Here is a 24,857-nt window from a genome sequence, read left to right on the forward strand (position 1 = left end):
GTGTCCAGTGGTTCATACATTTTGCCTGGTATCTCATTGTTTTATGCAGGATGGTAAATCTAGTCCCTGTTATTCCATCTTAGCTAGAGGAAGAAGTGACACATGTTAAAAGACTTATTTGAACAGCCTAATATAACAAACGGTACAGTTAGGATTTCAGTTTGTGCTTGATATTTCTAGTCTTTGAGGACCGTCGATGCTAAACAGGGTATCCCTGCAGTGTGGTAATATGGTCCATGAGCACCATAGGTCATTCATAATATTAGATCATAGATCAAGTGGCAATACTGCCCCTTTGTAAAGATGCAAGAGATGTCCCTAACCTTTCCCAATGCCAGGTCATAGTAAAAGTGTTCATTTTCATATGAAATGAAATTCTGTGGTGAATACATTGACTATCTTGAAAGTTATTCTTCCTGTTACTACTATGGGGACAAGTTTAGTTAAATGTAAGGTGAAAATTTTGGGAGAACTTGCAGTTGCGGCTCCAGAAAAGTCCTCAGTGATAAATTACATGCAGAAGAGCTTTGAGGATCTTGTCATGGTTTAGACTGACAGGCAGACATCATGTTGGCAGCTTAGGACTTAACACCCTGAGTCTACCTCCCCCCAGTCACTTTGGTCTCTTTGAGGTGAAGGACTCCATGATGAGGCAGCTCAGGCCAAGTCAATTTAGAGTAAGATTTGGCTTGCAAAACAGAAGGGCGTGAGGTAAAACAGCAAATCCGATTACGCAGGTCAAAATATGTGTTTTAATAAATTAGCAATAATTCTTAACACTCTGGTAACATAGAGATACATCTGTATCTAGATTTGGATGTGCTTAAGTTTTTTATAGATGTATTATAAATTCTGCTTTAGTTTTCTTTTTCTAATTAATATTTCATGGACATCTTTCTATGTCAAACCTCAGTTTTAGCAGTTATGTAGTATTTCATTGCTAGTATGTATGGTAATTTACTTACATCTTGATGTATATTTAAATTTTTTCTGACTTTTTGATGTATTGACAGCGCTTTAATTAACATAATTGTAAATTAAAATTGCCCATTTATGCAACTGATGTTTTAAACATTAAATTCCTAGGCGTGGTATTGCTGGGAGTGCATATTTTGAATTTTGAAACACTAATTGCCTTTAGAAAGGTTTGTCCATTAAAGTTCCCTCCATACTCGAATTAGGGCACTCATTTCCCATTCTGGGCTTGTTATTCTTTTTAATCTTCACAAAATTAGTAGGCAAAAAGTGAGAACTTAATGTTTTTATTTTCTAAGTGTTTATTTATTTGCTTATTTTTTGGGGGGGCTAAGCATTCTTTAATATATAAGACATATTTTTCCTTTCATGTCTTTATTCATTTGTCCATTGTCCTTATTCATTTGTAAAGCTGATTTTAGTTAACGTTGACTCATATATTCAAATATTTTCCAGCGTACGGTTTGTTCTTCATCCTTGTTGATGGCATTTTGCTGTTGTAGAGTTTGAATCTTCTAGGCGAACAACTTTTGTTTGTTTTACCTTTTGGAGTCTCATTTACCTGACGTGTTTCGTCAGTGCTACACCAAGGATGGGAACGATGGGCATGATCTGCACCAGTGCAGGCAGTTGCTTATTATTTTGAAATTCTCCAAAGACGGTGTGACTGCCTGAGCTCTCAGCCTTCAGCTCTCACCACCCACCTTTGGAGAGTGATTAGCAAGGCCTTTTGCATCTCAGTACTGTCAACTTAGTTGTGAATATGTCTTCAGTACTTTCATGTATTTGTATTTACATTTGAATTTTTGGCTCATCAAAAGTTTATTAGGTGTAAGGAGTGATGAAGCTACTCCTCTCTTTCTTAAACAGACAGCTCACACCATTATCATTTATTAAAAGCCTGTCTTTCCCTGCTGCTTTGAATGCCACCTTTATCATATCTTTCCTGCATATTTCTGTCCAAGTTCTCCATCTAGATTTAGTGTTGCATAGATTTTGGTAAAGTACCAAAGATTTTAATCATGTTATTTTATAGGACTATCTGATTTAAACTTCTGTTTACTCAGCATTTTTGAAATTCATGATTTTCAAGTAGATATTCTACCTTTTTTCAGAGAAACAAGTTATAGGAATATTTTATGCATTTTTATGTTTAAAGGTATGGATTGGGGATAAATGTCTCATGTTATTCTGCATGCTTTGTTGATTAAATGTCATTTTATTGTGATCTGTGACAAGATAGTTGATGCAGACCGGCCCACTTGATGGATTACAGTCAGATCAACATTCAGTGTTTACTATTTGGGAGAATTTTTTCCTAAAGGCCCCTACTCTCCATAGATAACTTTATTATTTTTTTTTAAAGATTTTATTTATTTGACAGATAGAGACAACCAGCGAGAGAGGGAACACAAGCAGGTGGAGTGGGAGAGAAAGAAGCAGGCTCATAGCGGAATAGCCTGATGTGGGGCTCGATCCCAGAACACCGGGATCACGCCCTGAGCTGAAGGCAGACGCTTAACCACTGTGCCCCCCAGGTGCCCCCATAGATAACTTTAGAAGACATTGTTAGTGCAATCAAGAATTTAGAAAATCATTAGAAATTCATTGGATGAATTTCAAGAAGCACTTAGAAGTGCCTTATATTGTAGTTGAGTTACTTCCTGAATATATAAATAAGGATTATGTTCTCCTGCTGGGGATTGTGTCAATGAAGATACTTATTTTGAAAGGAACAAGATAAGAAGGTTAAAATCATTTCCATATTGAAGTAAATACTTCTTTCTGTAGCCTCACAATTATCTTTCTCAGTGTCCCTCGACTCACTGAGAAAAAAATTCTAGCCTTCCGCATAGTTCTAACATCTGTGGATTGATGCCTAGAGGGATAAAAACTGTTGTAAAAGGATATGTGCCTTGGATGAAAATTTAGAGTAAGTGACCCTCGAGTTTTTCTTCTCTAAGACCCTGCACTTCCAAATCCTAGTATTTCTAACAGTAAATTTACCAAGGGGAAAAAATATACTGAACGTTTTAATTGTCTCTGAACAGCACCTTGTTATATAATAGATACCCCAAAAATGTGTTGGATGAATAATGAATAATTGGATGAGATTGATATTAGCCTCCAAAATCCCTTTTACATTCTAGAAAGGTAATCATAAATATTATTGATGAACTAGCTAATGCGTGAGTAGCTCATTATTGTGAGTACTCTTGACTTCACCGTTCTTTATCTTTGTGGCCTTAGGAAAACACATAACGTTTTTGAAAAGATTATGTTATTTGTACAATGGAAAGTCCTCATCTGCCCACCACGGGTGATTTTTGTGCATAGCATATGAAATACTTAAGAAAGTGTCTATAAAATGCTATAGCAATATGAATTAGGAATTGTTGTTATATGTTGACATTATGTCACAGGTACAGTTGATTAGGGATCTGTTTCAGAACTGTCTTTAATTACACAATTCTTTAGCTTAGGGTGTGAGTATGATATTATGGCTATGTAGGAATATGTTCTTTTTCTAAGAAAATGGCTATTGTATATGTCTCTGTCTATATATAGACAGGCACATACATAGACAGATGTGGGAAAATGCTGTGTGTGTGTGTGTGTGTGTGTGTGTAGAAAGAGAGAGTATGAACAAATGTGGCAACCTGTTAACTGTAGAATGTTAACAGTACAATGGGGACTATCACGCTCAAATCTGACATCCCATCTTTCTGATTCTTCACGTCTTTGCAGCCTGGTGAAGGACTGCTGAGCTTCATCTTTCAGAACTCTTTCCAAATTCAGTCATTGATTTTTTGAAGGCTATGAATTCATACTTTGTTTATTTCCCTGGGTATATATTTAAACTATGTTAACAATCACATATGTTCATTATGGTGGCTAACTTAGCATAATTTTAAAAAATCCCTTACGTAGCCAAAAAAAAGAAAGAAAGAAGAAAAAAAGACAATTTCTAGGTATAAGAAAATACAATAATTAATTATAAATAAAAGCTACCTATAATTTTAGCACATGGAAATAATCATTATTACATTCAGATGTATTTCTTTATAAACTTTTCATTCTGAAAAATTTTTAAGTCTACAGAAAAGTTGAATGAATAACACCATATACACCCATATGCCCTTCATATAGATTAATTGATTATTGACTATTTGTCTTTCACTTTCTTTATATATGCATTTGAAACTTTGAAATTAAATTGCAGACATCATGCTACCATGCCTAAACATACTGACATACATTTCCTTAGAATAAGGATGTTTGTTTACATAATCACAATACCATTATCATAGCTTAGAAAATTAACTCGATTTTTTTCACACATTTGATAACTTTCTGTCCTTGCAGAATTATATCCTACATTTTCTTTTCATTGACATTATAGCATGTCATCTTAAAAATGATTTTTAAGTTAATGCATAGTGCACATTATGTAACCAATTTCCTCTAATAGTTGGATTTCATTAGATTGTTGATATTGTTACTCTTGTGAATCATGTTGAAATTACTCTTTTTTTTGGAGAATTTAAAAGTATTTATCTCAATTGTGAAATGAGAGGTTATATTTCCCTTTAAAAGAATTTCAGTTATGAACCAACTCCTGAGAGAGAGGCGTTGTTATATATTAGTCATGGTGTTATTTTCATTTTTCCATTGGGTGGAAGGAGTAGAATCACAAGTTCTGGAAATAATGAAGGCATTGGACTTTCGTCAAGTTAAAGTGACTTGGGAGTGAAGTCTAGAAATCTCGCCCTCCTGACCTCTCCTTTGTTTGAAACAATTGCCTGGGAATAGTTATTTTTAGGAATGAGAAAAATGATGTAAGGTTTTTCCCCCCATTAGGCTTAATTTATTTAAATATGAAACATTACTTAATAATTATTGAATGTTTATCCTTACTATTTTTCAAGAGCAGTTTTGGGGTGAAATGTCAGCATGGGGCTGTTAATTGGCTTGACCTGCATATCTCCTTATAGAGAGGACATGGCTTGATTTAGAACTCATCTCCTTGACTCTTCCTCACCATATGTACCTAAGAATATGCTTCCTTGGGTGTATGAGCCCCGGTGTCGGGCATATTTATTAATGTATCTGCTTACTTTCAGGGTTTCGTGCACCTGAGGTTGCTAGAGGAAATGTTATTTATAACCAACAGGCTGATGTTTATTCATTTGGTTTACTACTCTATGACATTTTGACAACTGGAGGGAGAATAGCGGAGGGTTTGAAGTTTCCAAATGAGTTTGATGAGCTGGCAATACAAGGAAAATTACCTGGTAAGTTTTATTTTATCTACAATAAGGATGATTATTTTTTATATCAGCAGCTTTATTTCCAAGTTATTTAATTGTAGTTGCATACTTAATTCACTTCACAACTGATGAGTTTTCGTTTAGTGCATGAATATTCTTAAATCCTATGACACATTAATGAAAATCGTATAAGAAAGAGAGCAGTTTTAGGCTTTTTAAAAAAATATCCCAAATTAATATTGATGTATTTGGTATTATATTTAGAAGAATATTCAGAAAAGGAAATTGCTTTAAAGCTCCATGCTTAGTGACTTCTGTGCTTATAAAGAGTAACTATGTGCTCATTAGCCTGGAGTATTTTCATTTTCTTGGAGGGAGATAACCTATATGTATGAATGGAAGCTTGAATTATTTATAATAATTATTTTTAGTAGTAAATATTAATAAGAATTAGCAAATGATTGTTTAATGAGATCAGATCTCATTTTGAATGGTTGTCTCATGCTTTTAAGAAATTCTAGAACGTTGTTTATCCTTGACTGTTACTTCAGTTCCCCCTACAAAGTGCTCTTTTAAATTTTTTCTCGTATATTCTGCTTTCACTTTCACTTAAATATTTTTAAGTGCATGCTATGTGACAAGTACAGGGAATTTAGCTTTACCTACCTCCTGTAGGGGAAACTTTAAAGATTCCCAGCAAAAGGAAATTAATTATTATTTGGATAAACTTTCAACACAATCTGGGTCATTGCCCTAATTTCACTAGTTAGCTGTCAGTGACAGTTACCGGGTCTCTAGTTTATATCAGCTGGAAGAATGGCATACCTCTCATAAAAAAGAAATGTGCACAAACCGACTGTAGCGGTATGAAGATTAAATGCCAACTTTAAATATTAAAATAAAAAGTACTTCCATAGAAGTCTAATTATTATATGAACAAGAGTATCTTCAAAATATATGTGAAATGCAGGTGTGGAATGAAAAATCTATTATTTTATTCAATGAGTGTTTGTGTCTTTTTCTTATATAATAAAAAATCCAGTCTTTTTTGATGTCTCTAGTAGAGATAAAGCTAACAAAATTATCTTTAAGTTTGTGATATAAGTAGATGCAAACTAAATACAGGATTATGGAGATCAGTGTTTTCCTTTGCATGGTCTGGACCTCTTATTTCCATTGAAAGGAAATGAAGTAATTGTTCTGCTTTGTCTAATGTCGTAGCATGTATGTTTTTGAATGTTTTAGATCCAGTTAAAGAATATGGCTGTGCCCCATGGCCCATGGTTGAGAAGTTAATTAAAAAGTGTTTGAAGGAAAATCCTCAAGAAAGGCCTACTTCTGCCCAGGTACTCTTATAGCTAAAATTTATCAGTATTTTATACAGAACATCCAATTCATGTATGCACACATATATAATCTTCGCACACACACACATATATATATACATGTACATACATATATATTCAAATATATAAATACACACACACACACACACACACGACAAACAGTGATAAAGCAAAACTTCTATATCCCCCACCACCCATGGCACAAAATTAAGAACATTGCCAACATGTAGGAGCTCCCGTATGCTTCTTCCTGACTGTATCACTTTCTTTTCCCTATAGATGTTGCCACTTTGCTGACTTTTGAGATAATCCTTGCTTTTCTTTTCTTTATGTTTGCTACCAGTTTAGTTTTTCTATAGTTATCTTTTATTTAAAATTGAATTATAGTCATGTCGTGTTCTGAAGTATTTTCAGTTGTTCTCCCAACCTTATTTTATAAGCTTTATGGAGGTTGTTAACATAGCTGTTGGTTATTTTCACTGCTATTCCATTCCACTGTTTGAAAGAGCAACAATACATGTACCCATGATTGTGCCTATGGGTATTGGTATTGTTTCCAGTTTTTTGCTATTATGAACATGGTATACCTGTCTCCTACTGCAGAATATATGAGAATTGCTTTGTGTTATATACCTCGGAGCTGAATTGCAGCATCACAGAATATCCATTTTGTTTTCTGAAGAAGTTGTACCAGCTTAACACTTTCATCATCTGTATGTTAGGGTAGCCATTTCTCTATATATTCTCCTAAAACTTAGTACTATCTGAGTTCTTAATTTTTCCAAATATGTTATCTTGTATATTGATTTGCATTTTCCTAATTACTAATAAGGATGGCCATCTCTTTATATGTTCATTGGTTATATATGTGTTTACTCCTCTGGGAAATGACTGTTCATTACTTTGCCCATTTTCCTGTTGGATTATTTGCATACAAATGAACTCAGAAAAAGAAAAAAGAAATACTAATCCCTTGTTGGTTATATATATTGCAAATTTCTTTTCCCAATTTGTGATTTGCCTTTTTATTTCCTATAGAGTGCGTTTTGATGAACGGAACGTCTTAATTTTAATACAGATAAATTCAACAACCCTTTATATGGTTATTAGTTTTGGAGTCCTGGTTTTTTTTTTTTTTTAAGACTTTATTTTTAGGAGGGAAGGAGGGAGGGAGAGAGAGAGAAAGAGACAGTGAGCATGAGTGGGGCAGAGGGTCAGAGAGAGTAGCAGACTCCCTGCCAAGCAGGGAGCCCTATGTGGGACTCCATCCCAGGACACTGGGATCATAACCTGAGCTAAAGGCAGACACTTAACCGACTAAGCCATCCAGGCACCCTGGGGTCCTGTTTTAAGAAGTCCTTATCTCTGCCAGAGACACAAAAACATTCACCTATGGTTTCATCAAATGGTTAAAAGTTTTGCTTTTGGGGCGCCTGGGTGGCACAGCGGTTAAGCGTCTGCCTTCAGCTCAGGGTGTGATCCCGGCGTTATGGGATCGAGCCCCACATCGGGCTCCTCCGATATGAGCCTGCTTCTTCCTCTCCCACTCCCCCTGCTTGTGTTCTCTCTCTTGCTGGCTGTCTCTATCTCTGTCAAATAAATAAATGAAATCTTTTAAAAAAAAAAGTTTTGCTTTTGACATTTAAGTTCTTAACCCATCAGGAATTGACATTTTTATCTGAATCCAATTTCCTTTTTCCCATATAGATAACTAAATTTTCCAGCTTCATCTATTGAATAGTTTCTTCCTTTTTTTTCTGTTGATCCCCCCCCCTTGCACTTTATAATTGGTCAGATACACACACATCCACAAGTGTGTTCTCTTGCATTTGTCAACTTGTCTGTTCTTCCTCTAATACTATCCTGTCTTAATTCCTGTCACTTTGTAAGTTCTCCTTTCTTTACTTATTTTTCTCCTCTAGGAATGTGTTAGCTATTCTGGGGTTTAGTTTTTCCAAAAAAAAATTAAAATTGCTTTGTCAACTTTTATGAAAAAACCCTACTGTGATTTGGTTTGGACTTGCAATGAATTTGGGGAGGATTCTATTTTTATGATATTAAATCATTCTATTCTTGAATGTGGGTTATCTTCCTATTGATGTTTTCTCGTGTCTTTCTATATAGTTTTATAATTTTGCGTACAGGTCTTTTTTTACAGGTCTCAATTTTCTTGCTGCAAATTGCCTTAAACTCAATTCCTGGCTTGAGATTTTTTTTTTTTTTTAACTACCCAGGTGGGAATCTGGTCTACGAATCTTGAGAGCAGGCTTGCGGATAACAATTTCTTAGGGTTCTTTTCTCTCCTTCCCTTTGTCTGTAAAGTCCCAGGCACCTTTCCTTGTACCAGAGAAAGTGGAAGCATGGGGTAGCTTTATTTCTGGTTCTCATTTACTGTGAATATGTACCCCTTTTGGGTCCCAGCTTTATGGGAACAGACCTTTATTGGACTTCACTTTGGGCAGGCTCCAGATTTAAACTTCTTTCTCACTGGCCAACAAGATATTGAAAACCAGACGTCAGTTTGCTTTCAGTAGACAAATGCCTTTAAGAAAATATCTGACTTTAGGGTTCAATTGACCTGTCTTTCACTGGATTTTGTCTTTCACTAATATTTTGGCCTGGTAAGTCCTTAGATGTTGTGAGGTCTTTAATATTTTTTTCTAAATTTTTTAATTTTTTAATTTTTTTTTGATGTGAAGTTCGATGATTCATTAGTTGCGTATAACACCCAGAGCACCATGCAATACGTGCCCTCCTTACTACCCATCACCAGCCTATCCCATTCCCCCACCCCCCTCCCCTCTGAAGCCCTCAGTTTGTTTCTCAGAGTCCATATAAGAGATTAAAAAAATAATTTCCTTAGCATTTTAATTTGCTTTTAGATGGGTGGTTTGTCCAACTAACCTTTTCCACTGTATTATCAGAAACAGATTGCTTACTCTGTTTTGAACTGAAACAGATTTTAGTAGATCAAAACAAGAGCCCTCTTTATGTTGTGGACTTTTGATTTTGTATCACAATTCATCGAAAAATTTGTGTTCAACTTTAAGATTTCTACTCGAAAATAGCTGAGTATATACACTGACTTTAACAAACATTATGTAATTACCTTCTGCTTCTCCCACCTCCCTTCCCCTAGTTTTGTTGAGACATAATTACATAGACATGGTAGTAGTTTCTAGGTGGAAGCACAATGATTTCATGTATGTATATATTATGAAATTATTACTGCAATAAGTTTTGTTAACACCCGTTACCTCATAAGTTACAATTTTTTTCTTGTGATAAAGACTTTTAAAAGATCTACTCTCCTAGCAACTTTCAAATATACTGTATAGTATTGTTAACTTTAGCCACCATGCTATACATTACATTCCTGTCTTATAACTGAAATTTTATACCTTTTGACCCCCTTCACCCATTTTACCCACTCCTATGCCCTGCCTCTGGCAACCACAGTCTATTTTCTGTATCTAGAAGCTTGTTTGGTTTTTTATTTTATTTTATTGTATTTTAGATTCCATGTATAAGTGATACCATACAGTATTTGTCTTTCTCTGTCTGAGCATTATGTCCCCAAGGTCCATCCATGTTGTCACAAATGGCAGAATTTCCTTCTTATTTATGGCTGGATAATATTTCACTGTGTGTGTATACATACACACACACACATACATTTATATACATATATATCAGTATTTTCTTTATTCATTCTCCCATTGATGGATACTTAGGTTGTTTCCACATCTTGGCTGTTGTGAATAGTGCTGCAATGAACATGGGGGTGCAGATATCTGTTAAAGATAATGATTTCATTTCCTTTAGGTATATACCCGGAAGTGGAAGTTCCATGGTAGTTCTGGTCTTAATTTTTTGAGGAACCTGCATGCTGTTTTCCATAGTGGTTGCAGCAGTTTATATCCCTGCCACAGTGCACAAAGGTTGCTTTTCCTCCACATCCTGGCCAGCACTTATTTCTTGTCTTTTTGATTCTAGCCATTCTGGCAGGTGTGAAGTGATATCTCCTCGTGGTTTTGCTTTGTATTTCCCTGATGACGGGTGATGTTGAGCACCTTTTCGTGAGCTGGTTGGCCATTTGTATGTCCACTGGTTTTAAATTTTTGTTACCACTGGTGTTAATCACTTGTATTTTTAAAATTTTTTTCACAGTGAAATTTTCCATAGCTTACTCTTTCCCCCTTTCATTTTCAAGAATACTTCACCTCTATTTTATAGATTACATAACTACCTTGAATTTTTTTTTTTTCAGTATATGACAGTATTTGACTTTGACATACCCACTTAATCTTTAAATAAGTATGTATTAGGCGAGATAGGTAGACTCATCATCACCTTTGTCAGATGAGGCATAGAGAATAAGGAGCTTTCTCGGAGTCTTGTGTGTGGAAGGCAAGTGGCTGTGTCATGGCTCTAATTCCAGTTTCCTGGGTCCTGGTTCTGTTTCCTTATAGTGGTCTCCACCCCACTCCCCTGTCACTCTAGTTCTTTCGTGTTTCAAAGAAAAACATGAAAACAGAATCTAGAAGTGATTTGTGAATTCCATTACCAAAGATCAAAAAGTTCTTTTCCCTTCAGTTGGCAGGTCTGTTCCCTTGGTGGCCCGTGTTTATCTGTAACATCATGTGGCTATGTAGTATCAAACTGAGTGAGGAAAGCCCCTGACTCTGCTAAATTTCTGTTCAGTTGGCACTTTTGAGATTTTCTTTCTTTTCAAGTAACCAAACATACCATACAGACAAAAGAGTCTATCTTGTGCTGGTCTAAAAATAAGTATTATTTTAATGTAATTTTATCTGTAGTTTGGATTATTTATCCTGTTGTTTGGATTAGATCACAGTTTAACAGATCTAGGTTTTTCTTGATAGACCTTTAACACATCATTCTACATTATAAACAATAATATGATCTTTCAAGAGGACATATGCTAACTTGCTGTGTATTGTCTTGTTATTTTTAAACTTGCTCAGGTCTTTGACAATTTGAATTCAGCTGAGTTAATCTGTCTGATGAGACGTATAACAATACCTAAAAACTTTAGTGTTGAATGCATGGTCTCTACAAATCATAACAACAAGAATGCAAGCATCTGGCTGGGCTGTGGGCACCGTGACAAAGGACAGCTCTTATTTCTTGACTTAAATACAGAAAAACACACTTCTGAGGTAAGTCCAAGTACCCTTTAAATTACAGATACTTTAGAAAATTTAATTTGCGGATTATTTTAAAGCATGTACCAGTCACAAAAGTTACTTTGGAAGAAATTAAATGAAAGCAATATAGGAGGATCATTTAGTTTTATGGTAGAACAAGAGTATTGACATGAAATTAAATAGTCTGTGTTTTGTTTTAAAAGCATAGTATATGTGTGTCTTAGGTCAGGATTCCTAGAAACAGTCTAAGACAGAGTTTCTCGTACAAGTGATTTAAGGAGAGAATAATTTTAAGGAACTGAAGGCAGTCAAAAAGAACAGGGCAAGACATTCCAAAAAAAAATGTAGTTTCTGAGGAAATCTACCCAGTCTTTAGCCGCGAGAAACTCTGGGGTGTGAATAGCAGCATGGATTGATCTCTCAAGGGAGCCAATCTTTCATTCCCACATGGCAGTCAGTCATTGGCTGCAATCTGCCCCAGGGTGGGTGTGGCATCACCTCCCAGCCATTTCCGGGCAAGCCAGTCACCCCCACCAGCGGAGGGCAGTTCCGCCGTGGAGGGGGCCGCTCTGAGCTGTTAGTAGCCAGCACTCAGAGCGGGGTGGGAGGGTGCACATGAGCACAGCTGTACAAGATGGATCAATAAATTGTATTAGCAAATATAAGATAAATTTCTACACAAAAATAACGTAATATTTTGACTGTTGCCTTGAAATAAATGTTATGCCTAATCATTACTCTTAAAGTTGAACAGCCCCCTCATATTATTTTGATGGAGTGAGAAATAATGATACCGAAAAACAAATTTAAATTTTAATTCTAGTTTTCGATGCATTTTAGATGGGCGAAGTTGTTTCCCAGTTAACTCATTTATTGTTGAAAGTTAAGTAAAATTGGCATTGTTTGTAAAATGAAGAGCAAGAGAATAAAAGGAGTTAAGTGTCTGGATAACAGTACTTTCATTCTATTCAAATTCTTAAGCTTGAATCAAGTTCTTCAGAGTGTGTTTTCTTTTTTTTTTTTCTTAACAGGAAGTTATTGATAGTAGAATACTGTGCCTGGCTTTGGTGTCTCTTCCTGTGGAAAAGGAAAGCTGGATCGTGTGTGGGACACAGTCTGGCACGCTCCTGGTCATCAATACCGAAGATGGGGAAAAGAGGCATACTCTTGAAAAGATGACTGATTCCGTGACTTGCTTGTATTGCAATCCCTTTCCCAAGCAAAGGTGCTGTAGTGAATTTGACCTTTGGGAGAAAATTACATACCTTTTAGATGACTGAATTGTGTGGAAAACTGTTATTGCTTCAGCAAAAACTGCTCATTTTAAACATATTTCTATTTATTTGCATATATTAAAGGGCATTGTGGGAGGCCACAAAGATGTTCTTATAGACCAAGCTGCGGGTGTTATAAAACAGATCAGTCATTTCTTCAGGCCGACCAGCCCTACTGCTGGTGTTACTTCAGCTCCTGTCTATTTCTTTACCAGCCCTCACATCAGTTTACTTTTCTTGGACCCCTTCAGGGATGACTTTTCCTTTATCCATTTTTTGAATATCAATAGCCTGTTATGTGTTAGTTTAAAACATATCAGTTCACTAACTCTCAAATTGAGAAAATACCCAATAAATGAATGCGTAAGTTATTAATAGGTGAAAATGACTCAACAGTTATTAGTTGTGGGGATCTCATTTCAAAGGAATTTATCTAAATGGCAGGATTGCAGGTATGAGTAACAGGTTGATTGCTGTAATACTTTGGGCAGGATGATTTCCAGGAGGCTATGTATTTCTCTGGTCTAAGTCAATACTAGAAAATAAATATTAGAAAAATGTGAAACTCAAGGGTTTGGCAGCTGAAATATAAATTCCACTGGCAGTTTTGGAGTTGAAATTATCTGGATATTGTCAGAGAAAAATTTTATCAGATGGCATTAAATAGGCAAGGAAGACTTTATTTAAGATTATTGCAATAAGGGACAGAGATTGAACTCTCAACTCTCTTGAAACAAAAGGTGGGAGAGTTTTTAACACTGGGATGAGCTAGTGGAAAAATATTGGAGGACTTTGTGGGGTGGTCAATGTGATTAGGCCATTTGTGTTTGCTAACTGTTGCTATTTATTTTATTTTGTTTATTTTTTATTATGTTCAGTTAGCCAGCATATAGTACATCATACATTTTTGATGTAGTCTATAATGATTCATTAGTTGTGTTATTGAAGTTAGGTTCTTACCCTTCCACAGAGACTGGGAGATGGGGCCCTGCCTTTCTTGATGATTACATTTCAAAAGGAAGTCTCCTAGTTCCCAGAGAGAGACATACCTGGGCCCTAAAACTGAGGAGAGGCTGGGAGGAGTTATATCTCAAATGGGCAGAGAAAGAATTTGCGATCGTTAAGTTTTTCTAAATGAATGCTGTAAGAAAAAGGAGGTCAGGGATGCATAGTCACACAGAAACCTGTCTAAAGTTTAGTCAACCTAGAGGGGAATGTTATGGCCATCTTGGTCAATATCAGCATTCTTTTTATAACAATTTTGACATTTTTTCTTTTAGCAAGCAAAAAAATTTTCTTCTGGTGGGAACTGCTGATGGCAATTTAGCAATTTTTGAAGATAAAACTGTTAAGGTAAATGTTGAATACATTTTACATCAAAAAATTTTTTAAGTTCTTTGTTTTATGTAGCTTATTTCCACCCCTCTTCCAAGTGACATAAATTCCCTAGGAGCAAGGACCAGAAATTCTGCTTTTCATCTTTTTATTTTCCTAAAGTCTTACAAACAATAGATTCTCTATAAATACTTGTTGACTGACTGTACATTTTATATGAATGAACTCAGGATAAAATGATAAATGAGATCTGATTTAAGATGTTACGAATGAAAATAGTTCTATTTTTATATAAATGAAGTGATAATTCCTTATAAATGTGTTGTGGAAAAAACAAAACTTAAGTTTTAAGTCTGGTTTGCCACCCATGTTTTCTTTAGTCTGGAAGAAATCATTTCACTTTCTGTTCTTCAGAGTCTCATTTATCAATAAAACATTATACTTCCCTCCATCCATGCAACTGTGGTTCCATCTATTTATCCAACATCCTACCCATTTATACTCCTTGTTACCAAAAAGCTGATTATCTAATGAGAGACAAACAAGTAGAGTATAATCCCTGGGTTATTTCCTGTGCGTTTTTTTGCATGGACAGGTACAGAGATTGGTTCTAAGGATAATGTTTTGCATTCCACTTGAAGTGAATTATGTGTTCATAAATCCTTTGAAAAATGTATCTTGAGTTTTTTATTTTAAGACCTCTAGCCATTTACAATGGAAAAGTAGCTTTTAGAAAGCACAGCAAATTTTACAGCATTTCATTCTGCAGACACTCAGTTTATTGAATGTGTTTCTCTTTTTTGGCAAAGTGTAAAGGAGCTGTTCCTTTGAAGATACTAAATATAGGAAATGTCAGTACTCCACTGATGTGTTTGAGTGAATCCATGAATTCAACTGAAAAAAACATTATGTGGGGAGGATGTGGTACAAAACTTTTCTCATTTTCTGATGATTTCACCATTCAGAAGCTCATTGAGACAAAGACAAATCAGCTGTAAGTTATTTCTATCTATACAATTATTTGACTGCTTTATTCATGTTTATTCTTTATAATCATATCAATAATGCTATTGCAATCCAAGCAAAAATCTTTTAAAATGCATAATTTATCTTTCTATTAAAGACATCACCCAGCCTAATCATGTTTGGGATAAAATATGAAAAGCCATGATAATCTTACTAGTATTTATCAATCTACATTTTTTAACAATTTCATTTTCTCTGTATCAAATTAAACATGAATTTGAAAGGCAATAAACTCAGTATTTTACTTCATCTGTGGGTTTTACATGTGTTTTGGATAACTTCCATTAAGTGTTGATTGTAAGAAACGTATGCCTCAGGAATAAAGTCATCTCTAGATCTGATAATTACACAGATGTCTTCTCTACAGCAAAGTTAGTAACAACCACTTTCAAGTGAAAAGAAAATAAACTACAAACCTTGTCCTGATTTGTTGTTTCAATTTTTAGAGTTGTATTTTAACCAAATCACTGCGGTTGGTTCTTATTTATTACATTCCTCAGGGAGAAGGAGCATAGATTAGTGAGAACAGCAAAAACTGTAGCTCAGATACTGGCTTTGCTGTGTATTGATTATGTGGGCAAGAACTTCTTAAATACCCACTCTTCTCTAACCTGAGAATTGTAACATATTCTGTCTCAAAGGGATGTTTGGAAAACTAGACAAAATTAATATAAGGAGTTAACATAATGCTCAGCACTTGGTAAGCTCTCAGTAAATATTAGTTATGATTATTATCAGCTTTGAGTCACAAATCCCTATCTCAGGGAATATCCAGGTTTCTCAGTATCCATCCAATTGCCCAAGATCGAAATTCGGGAGTAATCCTTGACTCCTTTGTCGTTTACTCCCTTTGTCCACTTAACTCTCCTTCTAGTTGACTCTCATATTCTTGTATTTCTCACTTTTCCTACTGCTGCTCCCATGGGCCAGGCTGTCATCCACCATCAATGGCCATGTTAACAAGAGCATCTTTCTAACCAGTTCTCAACCTCTGATTGTGCTCCCTTCAGTCCATTCTCAACAGTGCAGACAGAGGGGCTCTTCTGTTTTTTTTTAATGATTTTATTTATTTATTTGAGAGAGAGAGTGAGCAAGTGAGAGAGAGAGAGAGAGAGAAAGCACCAGCCAGGAGGAGGGGCAGACTCCCAGCTGAGCAGGGAGCCCGGCATGGGACTCATCCCAGGACTTTGAGACAACCCAAGCTGAAGGCAGACACTTAACCAACTGAGCCATCCAGGTCCCAGAGGGGCTCTTCTAAAATGCAAATCAATCTGATGTCAGTCTCTTGCTCTCAAGACCCCCAGTCACATCCCATTGTCCTTCACAGGACATTCAAATTTCCTAAGATAGCCTACCAGGCCCTTGCTTCCCTCTCTAGATTCATGTTTTCCAACCTCCTTGCTCTCTGTGCTAATTTAGCCAAACTGAAATCATCTCAGTTCTCAAAGACAGCCTACTCCCTTTCACCCCTGGCCTGTGAATGTGGTTTTCCCTCCCCTGGATGATGACTGTGTTCCCTGGTGGTTTTAATTCAGATGTCACTTCCTCTGAGTGGTGGTCTCTGATTGCACCTCTGCACATTAGGCACCTTGGATTTGTTCTTGCATTGCAGCTCCCGTGTCCCTTCACTACAGCTCTCACACATTGTTATAAAACAAGTTTTGAAAATGCTGTCTTAATTATACTAGACCTACTGGTTCTCAGCATTGGCCCTTCTTAGAAATCACTAGGTAGCTGAAAATAATCTGATGTCTGGGACTCACCTCAGACCAAGTAAATCAGAAGAATTCATCATGGGGTTGGGCCCAGGTGTCAGTATTTATCTTTTCAGGCTCTCAGGTGATTCAGAAGTAGAGTTGGGTTTCAGATACACTGCTAATGTATTGTAAGTTCTCGTGGGTGAGGAGATTTGTTTCCTAGTGTGTGATAAATGTTTGGATAAGCTTACTCTCATTCTGGAATTTCCACTTTTTAACCAACCTAAACAAGGCTGAAAATATTTAAAAAGAAGGGTCCCAGTTTTCTCTTTTTTTATTTCATAGAGCGTGTTATGAGATCATGGGTATTGACCCCCTAAAATTCCATGTACGATTGGAGTATAAACCCTTCATCAGAGAGAATACCGATAAACGTGGCGCTCTCAAGCTGCTCACCTCCCAAAAGAGATTAGGACCCAGTTTCATAGACACATGGAAATATTTGCTCTCTTCTCAAAAAGCGTCTCCTGTTGCCTTGGTCTCTCCCTGGCTAAGCCGATATCACGTCACTAATTAGATGCGGCTTCATCCTCATTACCCTCCCTATTGTCATCGATGCGCACTGACAGAGGAAGGCAAGTAGTGAAAGATGATGTGGCCTCTGGAGCCTCAGGCCTCCAAAGACTTGTGTAGAGTCCTGCGTCTGTACCATGCCAGTCATTTGGCCTCGAGCAAGTTATCTAGCATTTGTAAACTTTCTATAATTACAGACATTGAGATTTGTAATATTTTATAAGACTTTTATTATTGAGGATCAAATAGGATAACACACTAAAGTATTTTATAAATTCTAAAACTCTATGGAATATTTGGGCCCACTTGAACTGTCTTCTGTTAAATACAGAAAAACTGAGGGAGGAATTGCCTAAAATGTAGTGACTCTCTGGCAACACGTGTTTTGCCTCCCTTGCCAGGACAAGAAAGATGGAGGGAAAAAAATCTTCCTGCCCTAGGATAAACTAAAGATTTTTTACACCTTGTGATATTTTCATGTCATTTATCTGATCGAATTGAAACTTTAATGGATTTTTACTTTTTCTTGGTTGTTCATTCCTTCTGTTTGTTCTTCATCCATCCATCCTTCTGTCCATCCGCTTCACAAACTGCCTACTTTGTTAACCAGGCATTTTTCTAGATAGATACTTACCCGTCTATCTACTATATGTATCTACAGATAGATAGGTACTTGGTGACTCTTTACTGGATTGTAGTTATATAGAATATACGTGGTCCTTGTCCTTAAGAAATCACAGGTACAAACTAGTGTCAGGGACACACTAATTAATACCGTTTTACATTTAACAAGCTCTACAGGACTACAGCTAGTACCAGTGTGGGGAAGGGAATGACTGGTGTATTTTGGTAGGGGTCAGGGATGAATTCCAGAGGAGTTGACGTTTAATTTAAGCCTCAAGGGCTAACTAGGAGTTCGCCATGACGATAGGGCCAATCTGTTTGCAAGAAATGAATAGTAGTGACATTCTTTCTTTCCCTCTAGGTTTTCTTATGCAGCTTTCAGTGACTCCAACATCATAGCAGTGGTGGTAGACACGGCTCTCTACGTTGCTAAGAAAAATAGTCCATTTGTGGAAGTACGGGATAAGAAAACTGAAAAACTTTGTGAACTAATAGACTGTGTGCACTTTTTAAAGTAAATTAATTTTTTAATTGTATTTTATTGTGGAAAGAATACAATGTGACCCTGACCCTCTTAACAAATTTTTAGGTGTACAACATATTGTTGTAGGTACAATGTCATTGGTTACTTTATGCTTATACGAGCTGTCTTTACACTTCAGATTTTACTGAGAAAGGATGTATGACTAATAGTACTTTGTTTCTACCTCTAACTGGAAAACTAAATAAACAACAACTCAGAAACAAAATTGTTAATGCTTTTTAGCACCATCTCTTGGTATCTAGCAAATTTCATTTTGGAAAAAAAAAAGGAACATAATGTATATGGTTTCTTCAAGGTATCACAAAGAATATTCTCTAATTAAAAAAAGTACATTATTACTGAAAGTGATCATACTGGATTCATTGCTGACTGTACATCTAGTAGTGTTACAGTATCAATGTTTACTACTTTTTTAATTTATTTTTTTATTTTTTTAATTTTTTAAATTTTTTATTTTTAAAGATTTTATTTATTTATTCGACAGAGATAGAGACAGCCAGCGAGAGAGGGAACACAAGCAGGGGGAGTGGGAGAGGAAGAAGCAGGCTCATAGTGGAGGAGCCTGATGTGGGGCTCAATCCCATAACGCCGGGATCACGCCCTGAGCCGAAGGCAGACGCTTAACCGCTGTGCCACCCAGGCGCCCCGACTACTTTTTTTAAAAAGATTTTATTTATTTATTTTAAAGGGACAGAGAGAACGGGAATGGGGGGAGGGGCAGAGGGAGAGAATTCCAAGCAGATTCCTCACTGAGTGCAGAGCCTGACATGGGGCTTGATCCTACGACCCTGAAACCATGACCTAAGCTGAAACCAAGAGTTGGGTGCTTAACCAACTGAGCCACCCAGGCAGCCCTCAAAGTTTACTACTTATAATTAACCTATAGGTCTGAGGATACTTTGTTTTAAAGATAAAGTTACAAAATAATTTTAGAAATGGGGGATAATCTACTGGACTGAGCAGTGCACTAACTCCCTAAGAACGAAGGGTCAAGACACCGGACTGACAGTCAGTTCTGAGTCTGATCCAGCATGTCAGACACAAATCTCAGACTTTAAACCAAAGACATCTTTTGTGCTGCTGCTGCTGCTGCTGGGAAACAGGACCACTGCCAGCCTTATTTGCTAGCCACTTTATATTTATACTTTGTTTTGTTTTTACTGTGTAGATTTTTTATACTCTGGAGAACATTTAGATTACACCCTATATCTACAAAATGAGGCCTCAAAGTTTACTCTCCTAGAATCTTTTCGTTTTTCTCTGGATGGTAAGGAAATTTATACTGTGAAGTGCTGGGAGTCCTGGCTGGTAAAGACTCCCTTACTTCCTGAAGTTCTAAAAGTATTAGAATTCTTTTATTTCTGGCCACCTCATTTTTGTCATGAATTACTCATTGGCTCAGGGAAGAGTTTCGTGGTTGGTATTGATGTCTTTTACATGTAAATGACTAAAATTTAATTATCCTTTGTAACTTTTATACTTCATGGGAAGCTTTGGAAAATAACTTTTTCTATTTATATTGGGCAAATTTAGTCTTTTTTTTTTTACTGAATTACATAGGCTTGTTATTTATAGAAAGTATGTCCATTTTATGGACTTCAGAATTTCTTGACGTTAAGGGGATATTGTGTTATATTTGATAATTTGTTTCACGTAGAGAAGCCACTTCGGCATTCTGTATTTAGCAAAACTAGTTTTGTAGAATTTTAATGATATATAATGTATTCTGTCATGTATTCATAATTTAAGATGCTATATATAATGTGTATATGTAGATATACATCTATTTTATCTCTTAATTGTTGTTAAAACTATTAATGCATACTTTGTGGTTTTAGGGAGGAAATGGTAAAAGTAAGTGCAGAATCAAAACACAAACTGTCTTATTCTGGGAGAGTAAAAACCCTGTGCCTCCAGAAGAACACCGCTCTCTGGATAGGAACTGGAGGAGGCCATATTTTACTCCTTGATCTTTCAACTCGTCGAATTATACGTATAATTCACAATTTTTGTGATTCTGTCAGAGTCATGATGACAGCACAATTAGGTAAGTTTCTTTTCTTTAGATCTTTTCTCATATGGTCTGAGATTATAAAAATATGTTTTTATTTTTTATTTTTCTCTCACTTTCCAGTGTCATTTGAAGTGTCATGGAAGGTCATGTAATGAAACAGGAATGGGATACATTTTGAATGGGGTCATTTAAAAAATGGAGAGAGTAGATGCTCTCAGTCCCATAGAGAAGCAGATTATTGCAGCTGAGCACAAAATTTGCATGTTACTTTCTATACCTAAGGCAAAAAGAGGAAATAGATAATGTTGGGTATTTTTAAATTTTAACTGAAGATCTTAAAGCAAATGTTTATTTTGATCAGTTTAAGCTTCCCACCCTTGTTAAATTTGGTTTTTCATTTTATAAGCAACTTTATAGTCTTGTAACAATATATGCTGAACTCTACAATGTTCAAGTATTGACAAACATGTTGTTTTACACAAACTTTGTCTTTTCTTGCTCTTTTCTATTTAAATATGAAGAAATCATAACAGCACATGAAATATATTTTTTACATAAATATATTCCATTGTCTTCTTTTAACCAATTATTTCGCTTAGAGAATAATATTAGCCTATATGCAAAGTTGATCATGAAAATAAAATAATGGGATTAAGTTCTGTCAAACTAGAGTTTATGTAACTTTAGCGAGGAAGCCATAATATGTTTGACAGGTGAAGGAAACAGTAAATTCCTTTTACAGGAATATTAAGGAATGACAAGTGTGTCTCCTTACTCTCACCCGGTTTTTATGAATGGAGTTAAATTAAATGCTGTGAGTGGTTGGTTAGCTATCAGGACAGCAGAGCAGTAGGTCTCTAGTGGCTTGTCTCTCTAGTTGTATTCTACCAAGGTTGTTTCAACCTCTGATTTAATATGTATGCACTTTGGGACCCAAGTGGTTGTTCATTACTGACATTACGTGGGATTTCAGTGGGTTTAATTGATTTTTAAAATAAAGATAAATTTAAACAGAATCTTCCATGTACGGCAGGCACAATGTGGCTTCAGCTCATCTTTCTAGCTTCTGCCAGTTACCACATTCCTCCCAGCACTTTCTGCTCTAGAATATTGTTCAGTCCCTCTGAAATTCCATGCTTCATACTGCCTCAAGGTGTTTCATGTGCTGTTTCATTCTTTATTTAACTTAAGTTAGTGTAGTTAACTAAGCCAAGAAGATAGACCAAGTTAACTCTTTCTTCAAAATGGTAGTTTATGTATTAAAACCCCTAAGAAGTCAGTAATGATGCGGTCAAACTTCCTCCTTTGTGGCTCTCAAAATAACTCTCTTGCGTAGCTTTGGTCCCGGTCATGGATTTTTTTCACTGATGTCAGTCTCCTCACTAGAATATAAACTCCATGTGGGTTGGGTCTGCACATGTTTGTTTACCCCTTTACTGGTAGGGCCTATCTAGGGCCACTTAGTGAAATGACTTGAGAAGAAAGTATGGTTCTGTTACAGACTCTCAGTATATACATCCGTCCAATTCTTAAAGCACCTTCATGCACATGATTTCATTTAATATTATAACTTGGGCTGTATAAACAGCAAACCTGTTTTTCAAAGGCTAAATTGTTTTCTCAAATTGACACAATTTGAAATTAAAGCAAGGGGTAGATCACAAATTTTCTAACATTAAATAATTGCTGGTTTTGGAGACTTTTATTCAATATAATTGAAGTGTCTTCTAAAAAGTAGAATTATAAAGTAAGTTCCAAGGACTTTTTAAAGTCCAACTTATTATATTGTTTTAACAGAAGACTCATATTTTTTTAAAGGAAGCCTTAAAAATGTCATGCTGGTTTTGGGGTACATCCGGAAAAGTACTGAAAGTACACAACACCAAAAAGGTAACGTTCAAAAAGATACTTTATTCCAAACACAGTGCAATGACATTCATGAGTATAACATGTTATGTGTTTTATACATTTACAATAAATATAACATATGCTAAATACTTCAAGCAGTTTTAATTGGTAGCTTCTTTAGAGTGTAATGATTTAAACATAAATCTTCAAAATTTTCAGTGATTTAGTAGTGTTAAGTATTTTTTGAGATGAAGTAGAAATATCAACCACTATAAAATGAGAACTAGCCCACATTTAAGCTAAATGTGGATATTTTTCCTTATAACTTACCAATATCCATGTAAGGTCTGATTTTGAACAGTGTTTGAAAAAATGATTTCTTTCAGGAAATGAAATGTTAGATTATTAAAAGTCCACACTCTTTTTGAAATGTAGTAGTTTCTGTAAGATATTTAAGCATTTTCCAAATGGAGTTTCTTATAAATAGCAGTAATTTAGTACATTATATTTAGCTGTATTTATATATATATTCGTACAAGGCGACTAAATATAAATGAACAAAATTGAAATAAAGTAAAAATGCCTTATGGCCGATCTTTGAAACATGGTTTCATTTTTTTCTTTTGTAGAGATACAATCTTGTTTGTCTGTTTGGGACCTCAACCTTCCACATGAAGTGCAAAATTTAGAAAAACATATTGAAGTGAGAAAAGAATTAGCTGAGAAAATGAGAAGAATATCTGTTGAATAAGAGAGATATTGGAGATCTTTGTTTTTGGATGGGAAAATTATTCTCTTGTAAATATTTCTTTAAATGTGTTTACATATGAAAAGCGTACTTCCACTTTTTGAAATAGCTCATGTGTATATGAAGGAATGTTCATAAATTTTATTTTAAATATAAATATGTGTAAAAATAATTATCAGTAAAAATATGTTTTGAAAAGCTATTTAAAATATAACATTATATTTCCTACACATCCTAATTAATTTTGTGGATTAAGTAATGAAAGGAAATCTAAAAAGTACATAATTGCAGGACTAATACTAAAATTTACAAAGCAATTAATTTTGTTGTTATCCATAAGGAAAGTAAACATTATTTAAAATTCTGTGCTTAAACAAGACTGTTGTTTGATTACTTCTAGGTATTCTGCTAAGTGGAATAAAACTATTAGGACTGTTTCACATGTAATACATTCCTTCTTAGATTGCTTTTACGTGCAGCTATCATACATGCTTGTAAAACATCAATGAATTTTCACTAATAAAGTCCTTCATTGGGATGTGTGTTCACTTTGTTGCTGATTCAAACAATGCATTTCATGCAACTTCCTTCCATCTGAAAGAAAATGTCATGAAAAGTGCTGATGAGAAAATGTAACATACTGTTCTCATATCCAGGAAAGACACAGTCATTTTCTCTTTTCCTATTTCACAATTCTTTTTGAATGTGGCTACCCTGAAATTTGTATAATTGGTATAAATACAATGTTCAGTCTTCAAGTGATATTTTTTATGTTTTAACTTGAATTCTCAGTGGTAAGCCAGACCGCTGGTTACTTATTCCTAATCTCTGCTCCAACACTTCTACCCATCTTCTTCCTAAATTTGTGACTCTGCAAATCCTGCATCACTCAGGAAAAAAACCACATTTCCAGAATTACAGGATTCCACAACTCCCATCAAGACCATGGATGCAAGTTTGTAACACTTTTGTTTGCTGAAGAAGAAAGGACCTTCAGGCTATGATGGGAGAAAATACTTGCTAATCTAGTCTCCTAAATTATACCTAAATTGTTTAAATATCTTCCCACAGTAGGAATATCAGGGCCAAGTATCTAGGAAACAATTTCCGTGCCATTTCTGTTTTAAGGAAAAACATTTCTGGTAAATTCATTGGTCCTGGCCAATAGTCATAATTTCAAATAATTCCCTGTGAAAGGATAACCAGTCCATTTATATTCTCAGAACTGACTGATGTTGTATTATAGGATGACTTTAAAAATAATGGAGGAGTTTGTTCCTGTGATATTTCTCATTGTTACTTTGTATTTATTGCAATTTTTTACAAAGATAATGATGAAAAAATATGTAAATGAACATTGTATTTAAATGGAATAATAAACATTTTTAAAGCATGTTTAAGAATTTTAAAA

At 35.3% G+C, this 24,857-nt stretch overlaps 1 protein-coding gene across 4 annotated transcripts in view; it reads left to right on the forward strand.

The window, feature by feature from the left end:
- The window catches only part of LRRK2 (leucine rich repeat kinase 2), a 138,447-nt gene extending 113,598 nt beyond the window's left edge, over nt 1-24,849 (forward strand). For 3 of the 4 annotated variants that reach the window (XM_011233109.3, XM_034645423.1, XM_011233110.3), the window contains 10 exons: nt 5,100-5,270; nt 6,492-6,592; nt 11,581-11,775; nt 12,795-12,988; nt 14,318-14,390; nt 15,182-15,366; nt 18,654-18,806; nt 20,675-20,883; nt 22,648-22,740; nt 23,328-24,849. In XM_011233109.3, coding sequence (XP_011231411.1) covers nt 5,100-5,270; nt 6,492-6,592; nt 11,581-11,775; nt 12,795-12,988; nt 14,318-14,390; nt 15,182-15,366; nt 18,654-18,806; nt 20,675-20,883; nt 22,648-22,740; nt 23,328-23,449 — 1,496 coding nt within the window. In that variant the 3' untranslated portion in view covers nt 23,450-24,849. The remainder of the gene's footprint in view (nt 1-5,099; nt 5,271-6,491; nt 6,593-11,580; nt 11,776-12,794; nt 12,989-14,317; nt 14,391-15,181; nt 15,367-18,653; nt 18,807-20,674; nt 20,884-22,647; nt 22,741-23,327) is intronic. The other variant, XM_002925834.4, reaches the window with a different exon arrangement.
- Nucleotides 24,850-24,857: the final 8 nt, after the last annotated feature.

This window comes from Ailuropoda melanoleuca, chromosome 16, assembly GCF_002007445.2.
Source record: "Ailuropoda melanoleuca isolate Jingjing chromosome 16, ASM200744v2, whole genome shotgun sequence".
In the NCBI taxonomy this organism is placed as follows: domain Eukaryota; kingdom Metazoa; phylum Chordata; class Mammalia; order Carnivora; family Ursidae; genus Ailuropoda; species Ailuropoda melanoleuca.